Source organism: Meleagris gallopavo, chromosome 2 (assembly GCF_000146605.3).
Source record: "Meleagris gallopavo isolate NT-WF06-2002-E0010 breed Aviagen turkey brand Nicholas breeding stock chromosome 2, Turkey_5.1, whole genome shotgun sequence".
Taxonomy (NCBI): domain Eukaryota; kingdom Metazoa; phylum Chordata; class Aves; order Galliformes; family Phasianidae; genus Meleagris; species Meleagris gallopavo.
This window is the reverse complement of record NC_015012.2, coordinates 29703352-29728516: the sequence shown is the minus strand read 5'-3', so window position 1 is coordinate 29728516 and position 25165 is coordinate 29703352. Positions and strand designations below refer to the sequence as shown.

The window sequence follows — 25165 nt, the reverse complement described above, 5'->3', positions numbered from 1 at the left end:
TTGCTTTGTTTTCTGTGGTATACCACCCAGTTCTCAGCTCAGTCTTGAAATCTGTGGTCGTAAGATTCATCTTAAAGTAGATCAAGGTATAGGACCAAGACTGTTTAGCACTACTTCTTTAATCTTCTTACTCATCCTTTCGTCTCTTGAGTGTTGTATCTCACCTGCTAATGTGCTCTCTTTTTTATCACATAATTTCTTGTCTGTTTGGCATTTTTAACTTCAGAATCTGACTTACTGCAAGTTTTCCAGGTGTGGAGAAAAAAAAAACAAACAACAAAAATCCTTTTTGTTTATGTGTGAACGAGTGACTTGAATGATCTTTTCTATCAATTGTATAATGTGAGGCATATGATTTGCACTGAGATGTATCTTCATATGATGCTTTTTTGTAATAGGAGGGCCACTGCATGATTAGGTCAAACTTGCCTTTCAGGACTGACAAGAGCAACACAGATCTTCAGAATTCTAGGAAGTGATCTGGAAGTCTTGCAATGAAGCTATGATGGAATGTGAAACAGCTTGGGGAGCAGACTGAGGCTTACCAGTATGTTTTTAAAAAAAAAAAAAAACAAACACCATAAGAAAGAGGCCCTTTATAATGAAGATGGAAGGTGATGAATTTAGTCTCTGCTGTCTGTCTTTTAATGTTATTATAAAGAAGATGCCAGCCCGGCTTGGAATTCATAGTTGCAATCAGAAGTGGTACATTCCTCTCTTAAGTTACCTTGTGGTACAGGCCATTTTATCAGCTTGACACTTGCTCTTGAAGTTTTTGTGCTGATTATAACACCTTAACAGAACTCCTTTGTGAATTGAAGAACAACCTTTCAATAAGACCAGCCTAAAATGGAACACAAGCTGGCATTTATGCATTCTTAGAACTGGGTAACAGCACTTTAGAAGGAAGTGTAAAAGCAACGTGTCTGAAATAGTGTACATCTAGGGCAATGGTAAAGCTGTTGGAAGTAGAAATTGTGTAGAAAACGGAAAATTGATGGAAGTCAACTGTTGATCACATCTGCCTGAATCATTTAAAAAAAATTCTAGGAAGTTATAGAGATGTTTTTGCCAGATCCCACTACACTCCTGGGATACCTTTAGCTTGTGTTTTTTTTTTGTATGTATGACTCGTTTTTAACTTATGTATTTATATGAACTATGTAAATTGCCTGGCGTTCTCTGCAGGTTATGTTGCCTGTGCATTCCCCAATAACTTGGAATTGCAGCTTTCCTACAGAGTGCAATGGAAGCTCTTTAAAGGCTTCAGTGCAACAGCTTGCTGAAAAGTAGAGGAGGATCTTCCTTCTTTTGTTTACTAGCTAGTTTACTCTAGCTAGAATGATTTCCCTTTTGAATTTATCAGCTGTTCCTTTTTTTAAAAAAAAAAGTCTGACAAATAGCTAGTTTCTTTTAGAGAGTGGGATGAATGCTAAATGTGATTAAGAAGCTTCTCACCATGACTGGGGTTATATTGAATTTAGGTTTTGAGCTGAATTTACTTAAATCAAGTGCAGTGATGGGTAGAAAAAACAATATTTGAGTTGGGTCTATTATTTCAAGAGAATGAGATTTTTTTTTTTAATTTCTTTTCACTGCCCACCATTTGTTACACATGTTTCTTGTATTCACAAAATGGCACTTTAATATACTAGAAGTGGATAACACTTTTGAAAAGCACTTATGACTGAAACCATTTGGAAAATTACATTTTGTGTACTTAAATACATAAATAGATGTATGGATCCTGTGCCAGGAAATTTGTTTTAAAGTTAGAATTCTGTTTAAAATATATATGTAAGTGTCCAATAGTGGCAAGTGAAAATAATCTTCCCGCCTAGGAGAATTTGTATAGCAATACAAAAGATTAGACACATAAGAGAAATAAAATTAAAAAAAAAAGCCAACAAGAAAGCATTGCCGATCAAGTGCAAGCTGATAGGACTTCCAGGCATGTACGTACTTATATTTTCTTCACTTGTCAAAGAGGACAGCAAGATTTATAGAGGAAAACATAACAAATTTTCATGGCTGTCATATGGGACGAAACAAATGGTTTCTGTTTAGATGCAGTAAATGAGTCAGACTGAGGTATGAATATTCCATCTGATAGAAGTAAAGTTAGTTACAGCAGTGTCAGATAAGTGAATATACTGTGGTAATGGAATTCTTGAAGTAAAAATCTGTTATGAAAGTTTCTTTGCACACTTCTGTGTGAAGATATCTTGTTAAAAGGGTAACTTCATTTCTTCCTAAGAAAAGTAGCTAACATCATCAGCTTATATGTGGAACTGATACAACTGTCATTCTTATAATTATATCTTCCTGAATATGTGAACCAGGACTACTTGAATAGCTGAAAATTAAAAACAACAACGAACAAAATCCAAAACCAAAATGACACAAAACACAAGCGCTTAAACAATGACTGAAAGTAAAAACACAAGAAAATGATTAATACAGTACAGTTGTGTTAATAGGATGTTTTTGATTTGCATAAATGAATGTGGTCCCACTGTAGTCAAAGGTTGCCTGATAAATTTATTCAGTGTAACCATGGGAGTAGTCTTACACACCTAAGAGTGGGCAAAGGCCCAAACGAATTAGGGAAGTAAATTCTGACAGGAACCGTAAAAACTTTGTCGCATCACATAACAGTGTGTTCTTTACACACTGTGTGAAAAGCTTTTTGCAACGATGGTCAGGTATAGGTGGGGTAAAAGCTGAATGAAAACCAAGTTCCTTGGTCACAATGAACACAAATGTACTGAGACTCAATAAATAAATGAATACTTCTAGAAGCAACTCAGAATTGTTTCCTTCCCAGAAAATGGCATGGTATTTAAGTACTGTCTCTCAAACCTCTTTGAGGCTGGGAACGTGAGCAGTATGTCACTGAAAACAAATTCATTTCTGTGGGCCACAGTATAGTTCTGTGAAGCCCAGGCAAGTCCTGTGATATTTTCAGATATAAGTTTAGGTGCAAAAAACCTCACTGTATGGCAGCTTGACTCATGAGAAGTCAAAAAGAAAATAGGGATCTGCTGACCAGCTTCACAATTAGTTATAAAATAATACGTAAAATATTGTAAAATAGGAATATAAGCTAGTATTTAGTTAATGATTTAGAAATTAGGCTGCGTTTTAAATATTGTGTATTTAATAGTCCCGTGCAGGGACCTAGCTCCAGACAGCAGGAAGTGACATACTGCAGATTTTGTCCTGATACCTGTGTGTGAACATCTTTCTACCATTGCAGCCCATTGTCCATTCCTGTAGCATATTCCCTCCATCTTTCTTTCTGGGGGATATTTTGACATAATGCTCCACTTGATCTTCTGCTTTCTGCACCTTCTCCTCTCACAGCAGCTCCAATCTGGGGGTCATCAGGAGTTTCAAGGCATTTATGGACACACTCAAGAAAAGGAATGCAGTAGGCATTCAAATGAATGGACTTACGTACCAACAGGCAAGGAGAGCTCTGCATGTGTCAGTATCCTACTTTGGATGTCTGGGTTTGTTTGTCATCTCTTCAAAAGATATTTTCTGTGCTACTCTGCTTGCAGGTGTTATTTTGAGTTGTAAACTGCTGTGGCTTCTTGGAGACATTTATTTCTCCTATGGCTGCAAGAGGGGAAGAATAGGGAAGAGTTGATGTGAATAGAAGTGCTGATGGGAACCTGGGAAGTGTTAATAGGGCTGTAGTGAGGAAGAAGAGTACAAAGTATCCAATGGCAGGTAAACTGGGAATCTGGGTGGGTTCATTGGTGATCTGAGGGGTCTTCAGAGAACTAGGAGTTGTCATTAAAAATTTGAGAATCTAGGGATGTTGTTTTCAGTTGAGTTTTAGAGGAGATGGAGTAGGGGAGGAGCCTTGTATGGGAACTGCTGAATCATAGCCTGAACCCCTGATTGATCACCTGAGGTGAGCAATGAGTCTGCCCTGGGAGCATGGGTGAAGGCAATTCACCTGTGCTGCCAGAAGGGGTGGAGCTTGGCTCCACTTCTCTTAGACCCCCACTGGTAGTCAGCTCTTAAATGGAAGTATTTCTTTCTAGAGATCTCCCTCCTTTTGGAGTTTTCCAGAGAGCCCAGGACAAAGGAAAGTCTTCTATCTGTTCTTTTTTGGTGTAATAACCTGTTTAGCCAAACTCTCTTGTATATTTTTTAATTATAACATCTTTATGTTCATTGATTATACAAGCCTGACTTTGATCTATGATTATGAAAAAGATTAATGAAAATCATTGTTAATAAATCATTAAAATATTATTTGCCATTCCATATAGCTGTGTATACATTTTATAGGCTGTAATTTCTTTGTAATTATTCCAAAGGTACTGAAAAAATAAATGGTGTATTGAGTTTGCTTCCCCTGGTGATTGACCTACTAAAAAGTAGCTCTACCTCTCACAACTACAAAATCTGGAGAGTTAACAAGGGGCATAACTGCTTTCCCCACCTGTGGTCACCAGGCAGAAATAACTACTTTAAAAATAAAAGAAAATGAAGAGTACCTTAGGCTAAAGCAGAGCGTAGGCTAATTTCAGAAAGGAGCATGAGGTTGATGACTGCTGTGCGGTTAAGAAGCAACAAGAGAGAAAGGAAACAGTTTCTTTGGGGCATGCAAAACCTTGCTTGACTTTCATGTAAATGGTATAGAAATGGTTATATTCAGAGTTCCTATGTTTATTTAATACCAGCCATGTGTCAGTTTGGAAAGTGTTGGACTCCCCTTCTATTAGGGGCAAGGGGTAGCTAGGAATGTCTTAGCAGGGAATGGTAGGCCAATAGTAGCAGAGAAATAACAGTTGTGCCTGACACCATGTAATCCCATGGAAGCTGGTGGTTGATGAGTAATGCTTGCTTTTTGCTCCAGAAAGAAAAACTTGTCTTCAACTAGACCATTGTGCCCCAAGTGGAGAGGGAGTTGAAATTGGATGAACTGGAACAAGTCCAGTGTAGGATTGAGGTGCTCATCAGAGGTCTGGAGATGATGGTATATGGTGACAGGATGAGAGTTCTGGGTCTATTTAGGAAAAGGGAGGGCAGAGGGGAGACCTTAAGTCTGTCTTCAGCTGCATTAATAGGGGGATACTGAGGACACTGAATCAGAAACTTTGTGGGAGTATACAGCATTAACACACAATCCATGGATTTTAAGATGTAGGGTATGAAACTCCAATTAAATATCAAGAGTGTTCTTTATTTATAAACCATGAGAGGTGAGAACGCTGGAACATGGCATGAGATAGGCTATGCGAAGATTTTGAAGCTTGCCTTGTCAAGGCCATGTTGCCGGCTGTGATTTGGGTGAAGTACTGGATCAGGTGACTTCCAGGAACTGTATTCTGTGATACTGTGCAGTGGTGCAAATCCTCTTCTAGCACTGCATGTGTTGTTAATGATATACTTCTAAATTAAGGTATTGTAGTGCATCTCACAGACAAGTCTGTTCTAGAGGATAATGGAGCTGTTAGGAGCAATCAGTGTCTTTTCATAAAGAAGTAATATTGTCAGGCAAACTAGGTTATACTCATGGATAAAACTATAAAAAGAGAAGGTAGAAGAAAGACAGGGAATGATATAGGTGCTATAATACTTGGATTTTAGTGCAGTACTTCATACACTGCCTCATAAAGTGATATTTGCTTGATTGATTTTAAATTGAGAATCTGATGGAAATTTGAATGCTCTTACTTAGACCAAAAACTTCCTCAGGGACTGGAAGAAAGATGAGGGATAATTTCTCCATAGATAGGTGTTGATAAGATGCATAATGATACCTCTTATGTGAAAAGAGATAACAGCTGTTGTAAATGGTATGTCATTCTGGTGCTGGAATCTGGCCCTGGAGCAGACTTGGTTTTTTTAAGTTCCTCTCAAGCAATCATTGGTGATTATGTTGCTGTTTCTGGTGTCTTAGTTTTTTCAGTAGGTTATCTTTAATTGCTTCAAAGTGGATGTAAGCATATACTAATGACATTAGGAGATAATATCAAATTGAAATGAACTGCATGCATCACTGAAAGGAGGAACAGAAGGACTAAGTGAACTAATAAGGACTTAACAATGTGATTCTCTGTTTAGGAAAAAGTGTGCAAAGGTTTGAGGAAATGCAATCTAAAACTCAGATAATCGGTTGGAGGTTAAGTGTGAGATGCTCAAAGTACTGCTGGTCTGAAAAGAAAGCAAATACAGTTTTTTGCAGTGCATTGGAGTCCTGCTTTCAGACTACAGGTGTTCACTCACACAGAAATAGAGGACAAAGATTCGCTTGCTCTGGAGAGCATAATTATAACATGAATACTTCTGTTTCTGGAGAGCATATGATATAATTTTGAGTTTCTTACCTTTGATTTATTTTCATCAAATGCTCTTGTATCTTTAGTTTTGAATTTCTCATTTAAATTGCTTCTTACATGTTGATAACTCTCTAGTACTAGGCAGAGACTTTTCCATCTCTTATACATGGGCATCCATGATACAGACTAAAATCAGTTTTGGAACATGCAAGTGAGACTTCAATGGCATGACATTCAGGTGTGCAAGTTGTGAGTCAGATTAAGTACTGTGTGAAACTCAATGAAGTTTATATACTAAAACTGATTAGCAGAGAGATGTACTAGTTTTACTGAATTCCTAAGATGAAGTGACAATTTGAGAGAAAGGGGTTATTACACATCTAGTAGTATGTGCTGCCTAAGCAGTCCGTATCTCTAATTAAGCAGAAGTTTTTGTTTTGATGAGGCCCAGCTTACTACTCTGTTACAGAGCCCTTTCTTCTTGTGGTTATATGGCCCAGGTGCTTCCTGTGCCTACTGATGCTGAACTGCTGCTAAATTTCCAGAATCCTTAAATACATGAGCACAGGTGAAAGAATAGACCTACTTGCACAGCATTGCTTCAAGTATAACTGGAGGGGGTGGGGAGAAGAATTGTATTCAATTCAAGGACCCTTTAAAGTTCAAGGAGGCTTCTGCGCTCCTCTGCCCAAATATGAGGCAAACAGAAAATGTTCTCAGCAGTGCTCCTGTCCCTAAGGCTGGATAGCTTTTGAAAGAGGTTGATCAACTGCAAAAGTTTGTCTTACTCAAGCAAATGTTTTCTGCATGTTAGGTGTCAAATTCATTAGACATCTCCAACAATTCTATGGAGAAAATTTCTTTCGTAGTTAAGGTATTATGCCTGCAAACTAGTGGGACTAGTATCAGTAACAAAGTATTGCTGTCTGCCTTGGGATTTTTTCTTTCAGCCTTTCTCTGTGGACTGCTTTGGATCTTAAATAACTTCAAAGAGAACTTTTCTATCTCCCCTTAAAAAAACTGTTGCTGTGTGTTTGGATGAGATTATTATTACTTTTGGAGCATAAGATCTAGGAGAGATGAGAATAAGAAACCATGAAAGTCAGAAGTGTTAGTAATGCTAAATTTCCATCCTCATATTACTGAGGTGAATGGTGAGTATTGTGCTATATCATTGAAGAGATGCTCCTGTGCTCTGAAGAGATTACTCAGTTCTGATATTCCTATATAGAGGGCTCTTCAGTGCTTGAGAATCTTTTAGTTTGAGTCTCTCCAGCCGTTAGGATGATTAAAGTTTCTTTGTGCATCTTGAAGAGGACAGGATGAAGCATAGTACAGAGGTGAAAAGTTTTTTTTTTTATTTCTAGGAGGCTAGTTATGTTAATACCACCCTGACACAATATCATTCAGTTCATGCTAGTTTGGCCTCTATTACAACAATATGTAGGCCCTCATAATTAGTAGTTCATCTCCTTTAAGCCTTAGTGGCTTAAAGTTCAAGATCAAGTAAACTTTCTTGAAAAAGTCACATGCCCTTTCAGTTAAGGCATAGTCTCCAAAGCTCAAGGCTGAGTTTCTCACTTCTTACCATGTACCAGAGTGTCACTGGCTGTAAGCCTGTGTTATCTTGTCACCTGCATGCATTTTCTCCTCTACTATGTGTGACAACTTTAAATGGGAAATAAGACTATTTGACAAAGAAACCAACATACTATTATTTAGAGCAGGTTGAATACAACTGGATTTTGTAGCTGAAGCTCTTAAAGCTCTGCTTAAGTTCATTGATACAACAGCAAATACCATTCTGTGATTCTAAGTAATCCTTCTGATGCCAGTACATTACCTGGGACAATTGCCTAATAAATTATCTGCCATGGCATGATGCTGGCTTATGAACACTAGTGGTGCTTTTCTCTTAACCTCTTGCAGTGCTGCATTGTACTTGTAGTCTTGGTTTACCACTGCAAACAAAATTCTCTGTAGGAGGTTGTTTTAACAGTCATTAGGATGCATGAGGAACACATACTTCATGGTCTCCTCAGTGTTGCAGAAGGAAATTTGGAAAATAAATTTCTTAACCCCAGCTTTACCTTTTGCCTAGGTAAATGTGTATGTGGTTGGAAAATTTTCACTTCATCCCATACCAGTGTTTATAATCAGACGTAGTATTAAGACAAGGCTTGTTAACAAGTAAAGTAATTCCCTTTGGAGACGAACATCTCTTTCTAAATTAAATTACATCATTGTGGTTATGGAATTGTAAACAGCCCTGCAATCTGTGTTCATCTGCACAATCCAAATATAATGGTGTGACTGAAAGGAATACTTCAGAGTGAGGGGACAAATATTTAAGACCTGTCTGAATGAGATTGCTTTATGTCTGGGTGTTTTGGCAGAGCTGTTAAAAGATTTTCCTAGGAAAATTAGCTAGACTGTTTTTAGAAACCATTTTAGAGTATACTTCACAGCAGACTGCATATGCAATACCATTAATTGCTACTGCTGAGAAGTGCCTTACAAATGAATAAAAATACCTGTGTCAGTGCAGCACTAGTAAACCCTTCTTACTGAAAAATAAATAAATGAGATCTACTGGGATGTTAAATTGTTGCTATGTGAATAACTTCGCTGCTTCTCCTGAGGTTTTTAAACATGTTTGGGAGGGTGGCTGATCTTGCTGCTTTTTAAGTAAAACAGCTATTTCTGTGCAGGCTAACATCTTTGTAAAGTGTAACATAGTGAGAAAGCACTATTCTGTATGTCTTTTGATGCCGTGGTTTGGTAGAATTGCAAAAAAAGAAATTAAAGATGGAAATCAGAGGTAATAAATGTAAGCTAAATAACCAGTAAGTTGTAAATTCGGGTAATTCCTGATCTCAGACTGTAAACAGCGTGCTTGTAAGTTTTTGTAAATCCAGCTGCCAGTCTAAGGAAAGCCCTTTGCTCAATGCGAAAAGCTGTGCTTGCCCAAACGATGCAATCCTCTCTTTGCTCCTGCCCTATGTTCCATTTGAGTTTGCTTCTCTGAAAGTATACTGAGGGACATGGCTGGCTGGGAGTACTACTACTTGTCTCTTACAATCCTTTTTTGTATCTACGGAGGCACTCACTGGTTTTATTTTGTTTTTAAATAGATAAACTCATGGAAAGTAGGGATGAGAAGGGAGTCTTGTCACCGTGACTTTCACTGTGAAAATCCTTTGCTAGGCTGTTCCTAACTCTGGAAGTGAGAGCTTTAAGAAGAGATGCTGAGGATGTATATCATATAAAAATATAGGCTGCTTGTACTTGTCATGGATTTTGCTCTCTTTATGCATTCAGAAACTGAGCAAAGCACAATCAGACTGACAGCAAATCTTTTCCTGGACTTGAGCCAAACTGCTTTCTCTTGAAAACATACTGCTTGAGATATTGCAGTCAAAAGTTTCACGCTTCCATTAAACCATAAAATATTTCTCCCTCTGCACAGTATATGGTTTTTTAATATGTCCATTCTAATAAAAAGTTCTGTTCTTTTGCAATTAGCATTGCTCTTAAAGGTCTACTTCAATAGTCCTGAATACCTATTGAAAGCCAAGTTCTTTGTAGCTTGATTTTCATTAATGTAATTACATCATGCTCAAAAATATCAATGGAATGACTTGATTATATACAAATTAAAGCCTCAGACCTTTTTACTGAAAATTCAAATGCAACAAAAGTAAAATAATCTCTTTACTCATATAATTTAAAATTATGTAAATTACTAAACTACTATAAGTGGAATCTATGGCCAGTTTTTTTAAACTAAGAGACAGCAAATAATTCATTATATGTAAGAGTATTTGAAATGCATAATCTGAAATACCACTAAACCTTAGGAGCTCTTTTGCATCAGCAGCTTCTGAATTTGAAAATGAAAGAAATTCTTATGAATTGTAGAGGAAAATGCTGTGATAAAAGTCAAATTGGATCTGCAGCCTGGTTCTATCCTGCCTCTCAACACAGAGTGGAAGAAGCTGGGGGAAACTGAAGCAATTGTATGTGGTCTGTTGAACCCATGCTGCCAGTGCTACTCATGGCTGCAGCACTGGCATGTGGATGGCCACTCTTGCTCTGTTTTTTTTCTGTTGTAGGTGAAATCTGTGGCTGAGGATGACAGAAGTGGCTTCTCAGCCTGGCACAGAAAATCTTCCCGGGGCGGTGGGAATTCTTCACTGATCAACCTTGTGCGGTTTCCATTTTATGCTGCTGGTACTGCAGTCTTGCTGTGATCCTAAATCTGCTGGACGTGGTGTCAGACAGCTGTCATTTACAGCTTAAAACCAGAGGATGCTCTTAGATAAGAATGTTTGATAGGAAAAGAGATTTTAGGAGCTGTTTTTGTTCTCTTCAGTAAGCAAAACAAAGGCTTTTGTGGATTGTTGCTTAAGAAGCTAAATGTATACAACTGGTTGGCTGAGATGCTGACTGGGAGTGGTTAGGAGATTTAAGCATTGGAGAAGAATTGAGGTTTCTGACACTGATTTGGAAATTCTGTTCTGGCTTCACCAGAAGCTAGCTATGATGGAAAAGAAAATGTTTATTTGATAGTGAAAGACACTCACTTTTTTTTTTTTTTGCTAAAAATCAGCTTACTAAGATTGTTGTTAATTGCGTGAGATATTATTCTAAGGCTTTCCCTGAATATGTTGACTGCATTAAGGGTACCTACTAAAGATTAAAGCTGCAGAACAATGTAATGGAAAGCTCTTCACTAGTTAACTTGTTCTGCCAATTCAACTATTAAAAACAAAAACAAAAACAAATTAATTGGGTAAGCTTGTAATACATATCAGGAATTTTGGTTGGATGTTTTGTGTTTTATTCCTTGAATTGTGTTTGTACTTTCAACTACTGGAATAAAGGAAGCATATACTCTATCATAACATAAAAGCACCTCCATGTTCTTGCCTGATCAGGATTGAATCTATAAGGTCACCATACCAGTGCATGGATTTGTTACTCTGAAACTGTTGTCTCAAGCAGAGAATGCCAGCCAGGAGTTGTACCTATAGATCACACAGCCCTAAGGCTGAGAAGAGATGTGAGAAGCTGTCCCGTGTTTCTCTGTCTGTGGTTCCTTGTATCAGCAGCCATGTTTGTCAGAAAAATTATGCTGCTGAATTTCTCATTCCTTAGCTATTTTTGTGTCAAAGGGTCAAGTAATCTTTAAAATCATAAATAGAGGATGAAAAGGTAATTGTCTCAAACGCATGATTTGAGTTACTCCATGGAGTTGAACTTGGTCTAATTGGTGGCATCCCTGCTTGTGTCAGGGGAGTTGGCACTGAATGGTCTTTAAGGTCCCCTCCAACCAAAGTCATTCAGTAATTCCATAATAAATTGATTTCACTTATGGAAATGATCTAAGCATTCTTTACAATCTCTTTCCTGATCATTAATGATTTCTATTAGGTTGACATGTAGAGTTTAGACTAGTGAAGTGAAGTAAGAATATACTGAGATTAACAGTCCTTTTCCTTTGTTCCCTTGATGCATAAGAAAGAAATCTACTGGACTTTCTGCAGAATAAAATATGCAGAGTGTTTGTACTGCAGAACAGTTTGAACTTCACTCTGTTCAGAGATTTTTTCACAGCTTGTTTTGGCATCCTTTGTATCTAATCCAACAAAACAACTCTATCTGCATTTTAATCTTCATGTTTGCCTCTAAACATGAAAACAATACATAAGTATTTGAAAGCTGTTTCCCTTGAAGTGATGTGATAAAGCTGTGGAATTCAGTTTATGGTTGTAGATGTTAGTTTTATGTAATTCTTAAATTTCTCTTGACTTTTGTCACGAATCTTTTCAAACTCTTAGGATATTTTTTCAATAACACTGGGACTTCTATTTTAGTAGTAGTGATGATAGCTTTTTTTTTTAAACTTGAAAAAACATCAAACTACCAAGATCAAGCAGTTTTTTACTTCTAATTCTGAATGATTTTATTTTTAACTATTAATATTCAGTTAGGTTTAGTCTTGTAGACCTTGGGTAGCTTGTTGCAGTTTCCACTTATGCTGCATAAAAATTTTAACCATATTATTTGCTTACATGTAAAAGATACAAATAAGTTCTACTATTGCTAATCGATTAGGCTGGGTTGGCATACGTAAAGCCTGCATGTGCAAGGTCAATCACTGCTTTGAAATGAAGTGCACTGGCCATGGTGGCCCAAAGTTATGGCTGAATTGCTGTGGAAAATGGAGACCTCAGAGCAAAGACATCATTAGCATTATAATTGCTATCTCTCCCCTTTTGTGTTCATCTGGATTGTGCTGTATTCTTTGAGGCTGGCAGAGAGCTCTTCATACTGGTGAAGTGTTTTGCTTCTCAGCCATTTTAAATAGGCTATGTGGTAGAAAGATAGGTGAAGGGAAAAGTTGAATCGTCTCATATTCCTTTTACGGTGAGATAAAAAAAAATATACCACTGAAAACCTTGAGTAATATTTGGTTAAAAGCTATAACATTCCCTTGCATGTTGTTGAAACAGAATAATTTTTCTGGCAATCATATCTGAGCTAGTTGTGCTTATTGATTCATTTTGAACAGAAGATGTAAACAATTTCTGTGACAGAACTGAACAAACTCTTCTGGGTATGCTTGCTCTCACACTGTTGCTGAAGAGGAGTCCAGGGTATTTGCTGGACTTGGCTCAGTGATGTTTACAGGCGGATGAGAACAGTCTTCTGTTTCTCTTTTCTTTGCGCAAGGGAGAGGAGAGAATGGAAAGCATGATATTTCCCTTGAATCTAGGTATTACAAACCACTTGGAAGTCAAGTTGAAATTTTGCTTGCACTCTCCATTAGCCAGCAGACCAAGCTGGATGTGAATGCAATTTCACAAGCTCTGATCTCTCTAGTGTGAGCCTTCAGTAGGTGTTCTAGGATGCTTTTACTACTAAAGGCATGCTGGCTTCATGGAAGCTGTGCTGCTGAGTACTTCTCCCCATGGTGAGGCTGCAGGTTGAAATAGTTTAGGTGCTTGTAGTATGATCTATTTTATAAGAACTTGGCATGATTATCCTTCTGATTTTTTTGATCTCTTTCTATGCGCATTCTGTTTGTAATAGTCTGGGAGAAGATGGGGATGCGTAAGGGCTGGTTTGTGCTATTGGGTGGCCTGGGATGGGGAGTAGTTGTGGAAAAACTTCTGCCCTGAGGTGCCAGGTCTTCTCCTCTCCGCAGCCTGGGAGCTCAGTTACCTCAAACTATTTTGTGATGATATCAATGGCATGTGTTTCCTGGTAAGGAGTGTTATTGGAATAACACTTGTGCTATCATCTTAAATACCTGCGAAGTTTTAGAGCAGCAGCCACTTTATAAAATTCGGTAACTTTTTAGAGGTTGAAATATTAGCTGTTTGTTGTGCTTTCAGTGCCTTGCTCACCATAAGTTCTCAACTTAGTTTAACTAGTATGTGGAAAAGAATATTTGGAGCCAGGTCAATCCACAATGGATCAATTATTTAATGGCTATGGTTTAAATGAGACTTACTTAGCCTTCTGAAACTTGGCAAATGTTTGCTACTTAATTGGAAATCCCAGAAATTTGTAGCAAATTATCTGGTATCTACATCTAAAATTCCTTTCTTTGAAGTGTCATTGCTTTCAGTGAGGTTGGTTGTATGCAGCTGACGCACAACTGACTGAAGTGAATGTAAAAGCTCAAATATAAAAATCTGTTATTTCTTAGTTGTCAAGTGACTCCAAATTTCTCCATTTTTGAAATTCTTTACTGTGAGGCTGGTGAGGCACTGGAACAGGTTGCACAGAGAGGTTGCGAATGCCTTCTCCCCTGGGGATGTTCAAGGCCAGGCTGGGGGGCTGTGAGCAGCCTGGTCTAGAGGGAGGTGTTCCAGCTTTCAGAAGGGGGCTTGGAACGAGATAATCTTAAAGGTCCCTTTCACCCTAAATTGTTCTATGATCCTTAATTGGAGAAAGCAATAATGTTAATAGTGTTGATGCTTGTCAAATAAGAGTCTTTAGAGGCAATTAAGATGTGTTGCCGGTCTGATATAGCATGCTGCTAGACTTCAGTACTTCATTTATGAACCAGAAGAAGTATGAACTTAGAATTTTTTGTAATGTATTAATTTTGATGTGTTCTTTCACATGGATTTCTAACTGGCACATGGCCAATGTGCTTGTAGCAGTGTCCGCTGAGGACCAAAAGTTTTAAAGATGCATGTACTTGTTGCACAAGTTTAAAGTGTTCTTACCACTAATTTAATGCAGAGTACTTAAAGAACTTGATACATGGACTCCTTGTAGTTCTTTTCACGCTATATGTTTTGACATCTTCAGTATTACTGCAGGTGTAGATAGTCCCTCTTTGGGCTCATTGCAACTCATCCTTTCTTTGTGTTATAGAAGCAAAACCTTTTAGCTTTCAAACCATATGATGGGCAACTGTTCTGGATGGAGCTTACTTGAAAACATTCAGGATGTTAGGATGTTGGGATGAACAGTCCCTCAAAGAGATGTGTGTTACATCATCTGTTCTCAGCTGGTGCATCTTTTGTGTTCTGATGTGACTATCCTCTTATTAGTCAGTTGTGGAACATTCTTTGGTGATCAGAAACTTTTTCCTAGAGCTTTGTGTTTCTTCTGTTTGAAAAAATATTTCCTTATGTTTAAATTATGTTTAAACTTACCTATAATGTACGTCAAGAAATTCTCTGCTCTTCCTCTTGCAGGCTTCTTTCTCTTTTTTTGTATGTGTGTGGGTTATTTTTTTTAAGATGGAAAATACTAAATTTGTTCAGATTTTCTATACAGTTCACATCCAGATTTCTGGTCCTTCTTCCAATTGTCTTACAGATTCACATCTGATCAGATTAACATTTTCTTAATGTGTGCTGGCCTGAGACTGGTAGTCTTTCATTTTAGACTTTACTCAGTCTTAATTCTGCTTTATGTTTCCATGTTTATGCTTTATATGCAAGAAAAGCCGCTGCAACAACTCTCTTTTGCTTACTCATTCTTATGCTCTCGCTGCTCTCATATACCAGAAGAAACTTGGATGTTTTTGGTAAATCCACTTGGAAGTTTAAAAGCTGAAATTTTTGCAAAGAAAAAGATTGTTTTATTATTTGCTCTTATGTATTTTCCAGAAAAAATAATATTGGGATTTCCCTTTTCCTCTTTGCCCTTCCTTCATTTTTTTTTTAAGCTTTAAACTTGAGAGATTTCAGTAAATTTCCATGCTAATGGAAGTCCTCAGCAGCTCTGATTGTCCTTGACAGTTCCCGAAGCACTCCAGAATAAATTTAATCAAGCACAGTTGATTCAACACTTAATTTAGTTTCTAACACATTGTTAATTGTGAATTGTTATGGTGGCTCGAATGAAACATATTGTAGTCAAACTATCTCACTGTAAATGAAAATCTGGATTCTCTCTGGGGACATAATTCCAGTTCAGTTAGTGCAGAGGTAGGATCTTTAGAAAAGTGATAAATGGAAAGTGTTTTGTGGAGATGTGTCCAACAGCACTGCAGAGATAAGTATGAAGTGCATTTTCTTTAACATCTGTATTAATGATTGTAAACAAGTAAACAGCATATAAAACAAAACTATACAGATGGTAAGTACAGAAATTTTTGCAAATACAAGAAGTAGTATAAGAAATACTGAGGTACCCACAGAGCTTTGCAAAATGTGTGGCAAATATGAAAATGGCACTTATTCTAGAAAAATAATATAGCTAATACAAAAAGGCAAAAAATTGGAAATGGAATTATTTGGTATGAGCAAAATAATTAGCCTATTTTAGTAGGTAAGTGTCATATACTCCTGAACTTAATGGTGATGGAGAACAAAGAACCACGAGTAGTTGCAAATCTGTGCTTGTTGGAACAAATACTGGTAAAGCAAGTCTGGGTGAAGAGAAAAGCTGGAAGAACGTAAGACTAGCTGCTTTTGACTTAGAATGTACAGATTTTTTTTCTTGTAGTTGACCACTTCTGAGAGAACTTCAAGCTAAAAGTGGTTTCTTTTTGAACCCACCCACTATTTTTTCTTTACTATAGAACAAACATCAAGGAACTAACAGGAACAATGAAACCAGACCGACTAAACAAATACAAGTCCTGGATTTCACAGGCTCTTTACCTGCTGACTGTCCCGTCTTGGGAAAGGGCTTGTCATTGAAAAATATCTTGCCTTTGTTATGTTTCTTAGTTAATAGCTACTTGTGATAGCGCTCTTAAAAAAAAAAAAGTGCAAAAGAGTTTATGTAGCCAATGTATAATTTTTCCATGCTTTTTGGAAGCTGAATGAAATAGGTAACTATATACATATTACCCATTAATTTAGAAATGAACGCTATCTTATTCCATGGTCCAGAAGAAATAGCAACATACCAGAAGGCTGACTTTTTTTTAGTAGATGTATAAACAAGAATTTTGGCTGAATTGTATTTTTATTTTTTTTAAATATTCAATACCCAAAGGGGTGCAGGTATTGTATGAATCGGGTTGTATATAATAAACTAAATTAAACATTACAGTAACATCTCTTTTAAGATGAAGCTGACAAAAAAAAAAACCCATAAGTTAAAATAGCAATGCATTGAAAGACCAAAAGAGGGACTTGAGTTTTGTAGTAGCTCTTACTGAACAGCCTGAAAAAAAAGTGAATAGTGAATAAATGTGGTGAAGTTCCTTGAGGGTGTGTAACTTTATATGAGAAAACAGCAAAGTCTATTGGATCTGTCAGTTTTTGTGGTCATATTATGTTATGAACAGTGAAAGCTGTTAACCTTACATCTAGAATTCCCTAAACTCTGTGTGTTTGATCATGTAACATTAATTTTTAATTGTCATAATCTACTCTTACTGTTTTTTGCATGGGAGGAAGGAGCAGTGAAAGAAAACTACAAAGAAAGTCTCTGGATCTTTCAAATGTGGTTGATGTGACAAAAGAAAAAAGAAAAAATTAGGTAGAACCTGAAAAATTCTTCTGTCATAAGACTGTTTGGCTAGGTATCTCCTGAATTTTGCTACAAATATTTCAAAATGCCTTGGAATTTCCCTTGTCTCAGGTAGTCTGCTTATAGAAGTCTACTGTTTATCTCATGTAAACCTAGTGTCAGAACTTCTGGAGAGCAGTATTTGGAATAATTCAGTATAATATGGAATACCTCTGTAGCATAGGTGTTATGTGACCTGCATAAATACAGTCCTCTTTGACTTTCCTGTACTGGATTACATGGCTCAAACAATATTTCTGTGAGTCTGCACTGCTAGCTGTGCACGAAACTTGAATGTCGTGAGAGACCTTATGATTTAGAATGTAAACATGTAAATGTAAACTCATCTTTCCTAGGTAGTGTGTAGGAAGCACCTGGGTTTGTCACAAGTACAGGCAAGTGTGAATCTCCTTTATTTAGGAGAACTATTCTTGCTTGAACTAGATGTGAATTCTGCCCAACTCTTTCATATGAGTGAGATATTACACGATGTCCACACATGCAAAGTACACTGCCAGGGGATTTGGCTAGTTCAAATTCAGCCAAGTCACTAAAGCTACCAGTCATTTTTTTCCTTCCTGTTCCTTGGCAGATTTTCATGAGTCTGGAATTCTTCTCTTTGTCATGTCTCAAAACTTCTTTCTATTCTTAGCAAAATTAAAATCAGTATGTCAGTGAGCCCACTGATAGTAAAATTCTGGTTGTGGTGCTTCTGGTTAGGCTTATGTTTTATTATCCAATTCCTTAATTCACAGTAATTATCTTTTTGTTGCTAAGAAGGATAGATTGCCTTCAGAGACATTTCTGGGAAGCTGCTTGCTTTCTTGCTTGCCTATTTGAATCTCAAGTTTGCTGTTAGATTTAATCTTGTAGGATAGCACATCAGACACAACAATTCCTTTGTTTGGAAGACAACTGAACTCACATGCTTTCTGCAGAACAATGCCAACTAGTATGCTCAATACCTTGTATCTCACTGGTGTTTCATTACATGGTCATGTGCATTTGTCTTTCTCTCTAGGAGAGTGCAGGGGAATAGTGCAGTGCTATGCTGGTTGCTGTGTGAAGATGATGATTAGTTTGTTACTAAGCTACTGGATTTGATGGAAGGTGGTTTAAGCTCCTTACGGGCTAAATAAATAAAACATTCAAGGATATTGATTGGGTATATTTTGATAACAACATACTAGAGATTGACTAGACTTGGAATAAACTGATAGAATTTTGACTAATTGGCTCCAAGAGAAGTGAGAATAAGAAGTCTGTTTAAAATAACTGCTACAGTGCACTTTATTTGGATGACCTGACCCTATTACAGCATGCACAAAGCACTAGTGGTAGCCCATTAACTCAGGTAAAGCGCAGTGTGTGCTCTAGGCTGGGCTGTGCCTGGCTGTCTGTATCCGAACTAGGAAGAGAAAAAGGAATCTATTCTTCTCCCAGTATAACTGATGCAGCTGGGCTTTGTAATAAATTGTAGATGTAACATTTGGGTAACAAATATTAGTATTGCAAAGGCCATCCAACAGTAGATGGTAGAGAGCAATGTGACTGGTCTAGGGAAAAGAGGAGAGGCAACCAAGTAGTTTGTGTGTGCATATCTAAGTGTGCTTCAGTGTGTGTGTGTGTGTGTGTGTGTGTGTAAAGCTTTGTCTGTTTATCATGGTGCTAACTTGGGTAAATATGTATGACAAACTCAAACTTGTTCTCAATATCAAAATCATATTTTGGAAATTGATGAATCCAAGCAAAACTGGAACAAAGATGCCATCAAACACTTTTTCAGTTTGGAGCTGAGTCTGAGGCCCTTCCTGGTTCAGAACCCAGGGCTCCGTGTCTCCTGCTGTAAGGAAGTGCATTGCTGAACTGACAAACAATCCATCCTCAAGTATTCACTCACTGTTCTTAAGATGAGATTTTCAGTTTTTGACAAATTTTCGAGGAAACCTTTTGTGTTTCTACTCAGTTCTGAACTTAGACTGCGTTTTATACGCCATCTGGGTGGACACTTATTCCGTACAGCTACTGGAGTTTCTGTGAAGAGTTGGATTTGCTTTTAAGAGACAGTTTAGTTGTTAGGGCTGTGGATGCTACCCTGGGAACCTGTATGTTTATTTTGTACAGGCTTGCATACTGCTAAGTGTGTTTAAAGTGACTTTTCCTAATAAACTCTATTTCATGTCTTATCTTTGTAGAGCTTATTATTCTGCTTACTGCACAATTCTGCAAGTTCTCCAACCATCTTATTTCTAGAAGTTTTATAATAAGTAGAAGGGAAACTTTCACTCTAAAGGCAATCTTCAATTTTCCATTGCTCTTTAAAGAACATCTATATTCATGTGAGAACTTTCACAATTCTCTTTATCTTGATCTAGCAGCGGAATAAAAAAAACCCCACACAATAATGGCCTTAGTATGTGTTGTCATTTAAGTTAAAATATTATCATAAGATTAGAAATGCAATGTTCCGATCACATCTTGGTTTTGTGGGGAGGTTCTGCTGGCAGAGAAAACTCACATAGAACTGATTCCTTAGGGCTTTAATTCTTCGCACTTGCTCTTCAGTGTAGGAAGATGTTAGGAATTGCAGGTGTCTGGCTCCTGTGCACAAACAATATCAGTTCAGATAGAGAAGTTATTTTGGGCTTCCTACAGCAAAGCACGAAAACCAGTGATGCTCTAATCCTTCCTGTATTTATTTTTATTTACTTTCTTCTCCAGATACTGCACCTGAAGAAACTGGGATTTCAGAATAGGGTGAAAAATGTCAGCTAAAGGTTGGGGGAAAAGCTTGGCAGAAAATGCAAATCAGAGCCCAAGAATTCTCTAGCTATTGATAATGAGCAGAAGTTACAAGGGAAATCTGAAATACATATATTTGGAATTAGGTAAAAGTAAATATGAAACAGAAAAGTAGCAAAATACTCGTATCTTTTCATTTCCAGGCAAGCTTTGTGTTGAAAAATTGTTGTCTGGGAAAGTGATCGTAATACTAAGGATTTATGAGCTTCTTAAAAGAAAATGTATCATTAGCAAAAGTTCCCGGACACTTACAGGATACTTTCTTCCTGAAAAAATTATTGTTAAATGATTTGGAGAGTATGTTACATGACTGGATGAGTTCCATGTTTTCTAATTTTCAGTTCTAAAGAAACTATACTAAATATTCATTGGTAATGCTATAAATAGGGAGTTGGATTTTTTTTTTGCTTTGTTTCTTTTTCTAGAGGACAGATTTATTTCTAATAAGTATCACTTAAGGGAGTAGATCATATATTTTATTTAAGTAGTCATTCAGCATCACAAATGCTCTTCGCCAGCTCAGTGAGTCAGTGTTTTCTGGAATAGCTAGCAGTGCTGTATGCCTCAATTTCTGTCTACTCAATTTAAAAGCCCATTAAAAGGCCTGGTTCTCCTCTGCTTCTCAGCCCAAGAAATTCTGATCGTGAGCCATCTAGAAACCTTACTGGATGCAGAAAACTCAGTGAATCCATCTCTGTCAGTGCTGCCAAGGGTATAAGATGCAGTTCTTTAATGTATTGATGATTCATCCATGCTCTGAAATGATGCAGAAGGACACTCGATTCTCCAACTTTATGATAACTTTCATGAAATATTAAATGCTTGTCTGATGATTTATTCCTCTCTGCATAATGCAATCTAAAAGAATGGTTTAGTTAATTATTTACGCTGTGCTGCTGATGCTATTTCTCTCCAAATTCTTTCCAGCAGTAGTTGGTTCTGCTTGTTACCAAGAGAGACTTAAAAAGGCAGATCCTGTCAAGAAAGCAGACTGATAAGCTGTCTCTTTTGTTTCTGTGCATTTGTAATACGTGTGCTGGATAGTAAGTATTTACGGGGCTGAAACAGGAAGCAAAGGGCTGAAAAGCACCTAGGGGATTGACGCTCTGGAATGAGAGCAAACCCCTTGCCTTGCTGGGATGGGTGAGAGCATGTCTCCTGGTACTGCCTGTGGCTGTGCTGGAGGGGTGAGATGCTGGAAAGAACAGCTGAGGTTGTTTCTGAAGTAGCAGCAGTGTAGAGTGAAGAATATTATAGAACCTGGGTGAGATGCCTGGGGTGACTACCCAGCAGTGATGCAGGACTATGAGCTGCATGCAAGGTGCCTGCGGATAAGCTTTTGCTCCTGTAATCTTTTTGTAACAGCATGCAAGTCTGACTGCTAGCCAGTGGTGAGCTTGGCAGCCTGCCACCCTCACCACTGCTGCCAAGCCTTTCTGAGGATGCATGGGAAAAGGCCCTTTGAGCATTTATGTCCCATGGGTTCTGTGGCTAGTGATACCTGGCTGTCTGAAACCTGCTGAAGTGAACAGGAGAGCTGCCAGTGCTGACCTGTTGAAGGCTTTGCTTGCTGTTCTGTGGCTGCAGTCAGGGAGCAGGGTGGAGAAGCAGCATGGCCCTATGGTCTTCTCTAAAAGCTGGAGCATGGTATTCTTCCTGTAGAGCAGTGGAGCTTGGCAGCTCAAGCTGCACAGGAGGGAGAGGAGTGAGCTAACACATTTCTCAATTGCTTATTCGAGAGCAACCCTTCTAATAGCTGAGAATGATTCAAATTCTAAAATATTTGTCCAGCAAAGGTCAGAGCATACTCAAGACAGTTTTCTTAAAGTTAGCATGAAATAGTTTTTCAGGCAGCTTAACTGGAGGTAGAATTTTAGGAGACCAAAGGCAAACTGTACTGTGAAAACTGGAAATTTCATTTAAGGATGTAAGTCAAAGGAATAAGCACTTATAAATACCCCCTAATGAGTGCTATTGAAGATATAAGCAATTTTTTTCTTTAATACTGGAATGTGAAACCTGATTTATAATACCATCAACACTGTTTAAAATGTTTAATTAGTTCGTTTCTAAGAAATGCCACATTAGTATGACAAAAAGCAAGATTTTTTTCTTTGATTTAGCACACTTTAAATTTTTCAAAGACTTGACTCCTATAGATTGTTCACTGCAGTGTATTCTTCTAGGAAATAATAGTTGCAGTTATTTTTTTTTTTATTTTAACCCCCAAAGAGAGAAGGAAGTAAATCTCATCTTTGTTCTGATGCACAGTGGATGACATGTCCTGGGTGGTTGGGATGTGTTTTTTCAAGTTGACATCTTGCTCAGGGCATCCCCTGACAAGAGTACACCAGACACGTCTCTCAGATACATCGGTAAGAATTAGGAGTAATCTCAGTCAACTTGATTTGTAATAGTAGAAGAAAAGAATGGGGACCTGCCAATGAAGCTGATTAAGCAGTTTAATTACGGAGTTGGCTTCAATTCAATTGTTGACCAGATCTCTAACTGCTGATGCTCAGGGGTGTAATAACGTGTCTTGGGACAAGATATATGTTGCTTTGTGAACTACAGCTACTATTTCAAGAGCAAAAATTGTGCAGTAGGCTTTAAGAGAGAAGCTGTAGCGATATCTGGCCCAATTAGTCTTACGGGACCTTAGTTGCAATACATCTATTTCCTTGTTGACTCATAATCCAAATTAAAGTAAGCTTGCTGACTTTCAGCATAGCATTAACTTGTGACTGGGAAGAATATTGTTGGTTAATATAACGGTCTGGTGTTTTGCTTTATAATGCAGCAACAAAAATTGCTATATCTTTTTAAAGCTTTTGTAAGCATGAGTGACATGTTAGAGTTTGAGCCATGCCGTGGGGCTTGGAATACTTTCAACTACCTACCTTGCTTGACTTGGAGTGTTCTGGGTCAGAAGAGACCCAGAGAGCAGCTTTGAGATACTATCAATGGGCTTAGTGCTCATCTGGAGGCTTCAGATGCATTCATGGGGATTTCTGTGCTAAGCCAACTGGCCCCTGGCTTGGCTATATCAGAGGCATACCGCATATCTGTCAATCTCACACTAGACTGATTTAAATAAACAAATGTATAGGATAGTGAGGGGTAGGAAAAACACTCCAAATTTGTCAAAGGCTTTTTCTTCTTTATTTTATTTTTTTAAGAGTAGCTGGCGTTGTTGCTTAAAGTCTTTCATGAGTTCTCCATGTAAGCCTCTCTAAATTCCTTTATGCGTTTAGAAATACGAAAGCTTTGGGACACTGTAAATCCACAGCACCCTTTCAGTGCTGACACCTCTGTGCAACGAAAAAAGCAGACTTTTATTTCACAGTCCTTGTATATAATGCAGCCTATATTCTTAAAGTATGTTGCAGCAAGATTAAGTGTTCTTAGATGTGAAGGGTCTTTGCTCCTATCTGTGTCCACCCACACCAAACACTAATAAACAGACAAACAGTTTACTCATACATCCTTGTTGTGTGTATGTGAATCCCCCTTTCTGTGCAGCCATCCAGTAAGGGTTGAGCTGGCAGCGATACATTTGTGTGCTGTGGTTATAACCTCTAGGAGCACATCTTTGAATTTACTCATACATCTTGCAGAACAGATCATGAACATCATTAGCAGAACTGCTTCTTAGTAAGTACAAGGCTGTCCTATTGCACTGTTAGCTACTGCAAGTCATAAAACTAAATATAGTATTGCAACAGTACATAAAAACATGAAGTCTTGCTTAACAAGAAGCAAAGCAAAAATGTGAGTAAGATTCAAGGGTGTCTGAATTCCCTGAGGAGAAAATTAAATACATTGAACCATGTTTTTGAAGTTATCTGCAACTTCTAAGACCATTTCCATCACTTCTTAATTTCCTTTCCTGTTTGTTGGATATTGTTTCCTTATCTGGACTTCTCTCAATTATTAAAACCCAATTACTGTTTGTTTGGTTTTCAAAATTAATTATTTAAAATTCAGGATGAAATGTAAGTGATATTGAACAGCTGTGTCCATCACAGATTTTTTTTTTTTGCTACCTTATTAAAATTCCCATTAGTTTCTTACGCAACTGTGAACTACCTCATCCTCAGATGAATGCATTTTAACTTGTGTGCATTTATGTAGGAGATGGAAAAACTTTATTTCTACAGTTCTATATACTGTGGGAACTATTAGACTTCTCCTTTGGTTGAGAGAACTTTGGCAAGTTCTTATTCTGGGTGACTGCTCAGGTCACTGTGACTTTCAGAAATGGATCTGACTTACATTAGAATATTTTATTTGCCGTGTTGTATCATTAAATTTATCTGTGACTGAGGGAATAGAATTAAAACTACAGCAGATCTTTTTTTCTGGCATGCTCTTATGAAATATTTTAGAGTTAATGTAGGCAACCTGTCATCCTCTGGCTCAGGATTTGTGGAGTTTTGATTATGCAACTTCTTTTTGTGGTGATGGGATGTTCACATTTTTTCCTTGAAGCTCCATAGAAAAAGGATGATACTTTCCTTCCTAGGGTATTAAAAATGTAGGCTTGTATTTCCTTATTGTCGTAATCTCTCCCTGTTCAGAAGTGGATTGGTTTTAGATGGTGTTCCGGTTTCTAGTGGACTTGTAATGCTTGTCTGGCGGCTGCCATCACGTTGTACAGTGTATAGAGAGGTTCCTTGCCTCTCCAGAGAGATGCACAGATCTGCTTCTGCAAAACAAATTTCTTAAAAAGAAAAACGAGGCTGCTTCCCTGAGGAAGGCCTACAGTGTTATGTCTGGCAGGAAGGGAGCTCAGCTCCTAGTCTTGGTGGTGATGCTGCTGCAGGACTGATGTGGTTGGAGTGAGGCCATACATGTATATCCTGCTTCTGACTGGAGGACCGCTATCTGTGGAAGAAGTCTCCAGGTCTGGATGTATATCTGCAACACGTTCTCCAGTACAGTTCAGGGATTCTCAGCATGGTTGCCTGTACTGAACTTGACTTCTCCAAGTGGGAGGTCCTCAGGCTACACATCCTGGAGTAGGGAAAGAAGGAAAAGGCCATTCTGGGGGAAGGTAT

The 25165-nt window shown here is 37.8% G+C and overlaps 1 protein-coding gene across 1 annotated transcript in view; it reads left to right on the top strand.

The window, feature by feature from the left end:
• Nucleotides 1-25165, top strand: part of SULT6B1 (sulfotransferase family 6B member 1) — a 158015-nt gene that overhangs the window by 52997 nt on the left and 79853 nt on the right. The window contains exon 2 of the mRNA XM_031552179.1: nucleotides 10227-10324. Within this exon, the coding sequence (XP_031408039.1) occupies nucleotides 10227-10324 (98 nt within the window). The remainder of the gene's footprint in view (nucleotides 1-10226; nucleotides 10325-25165) is intronic.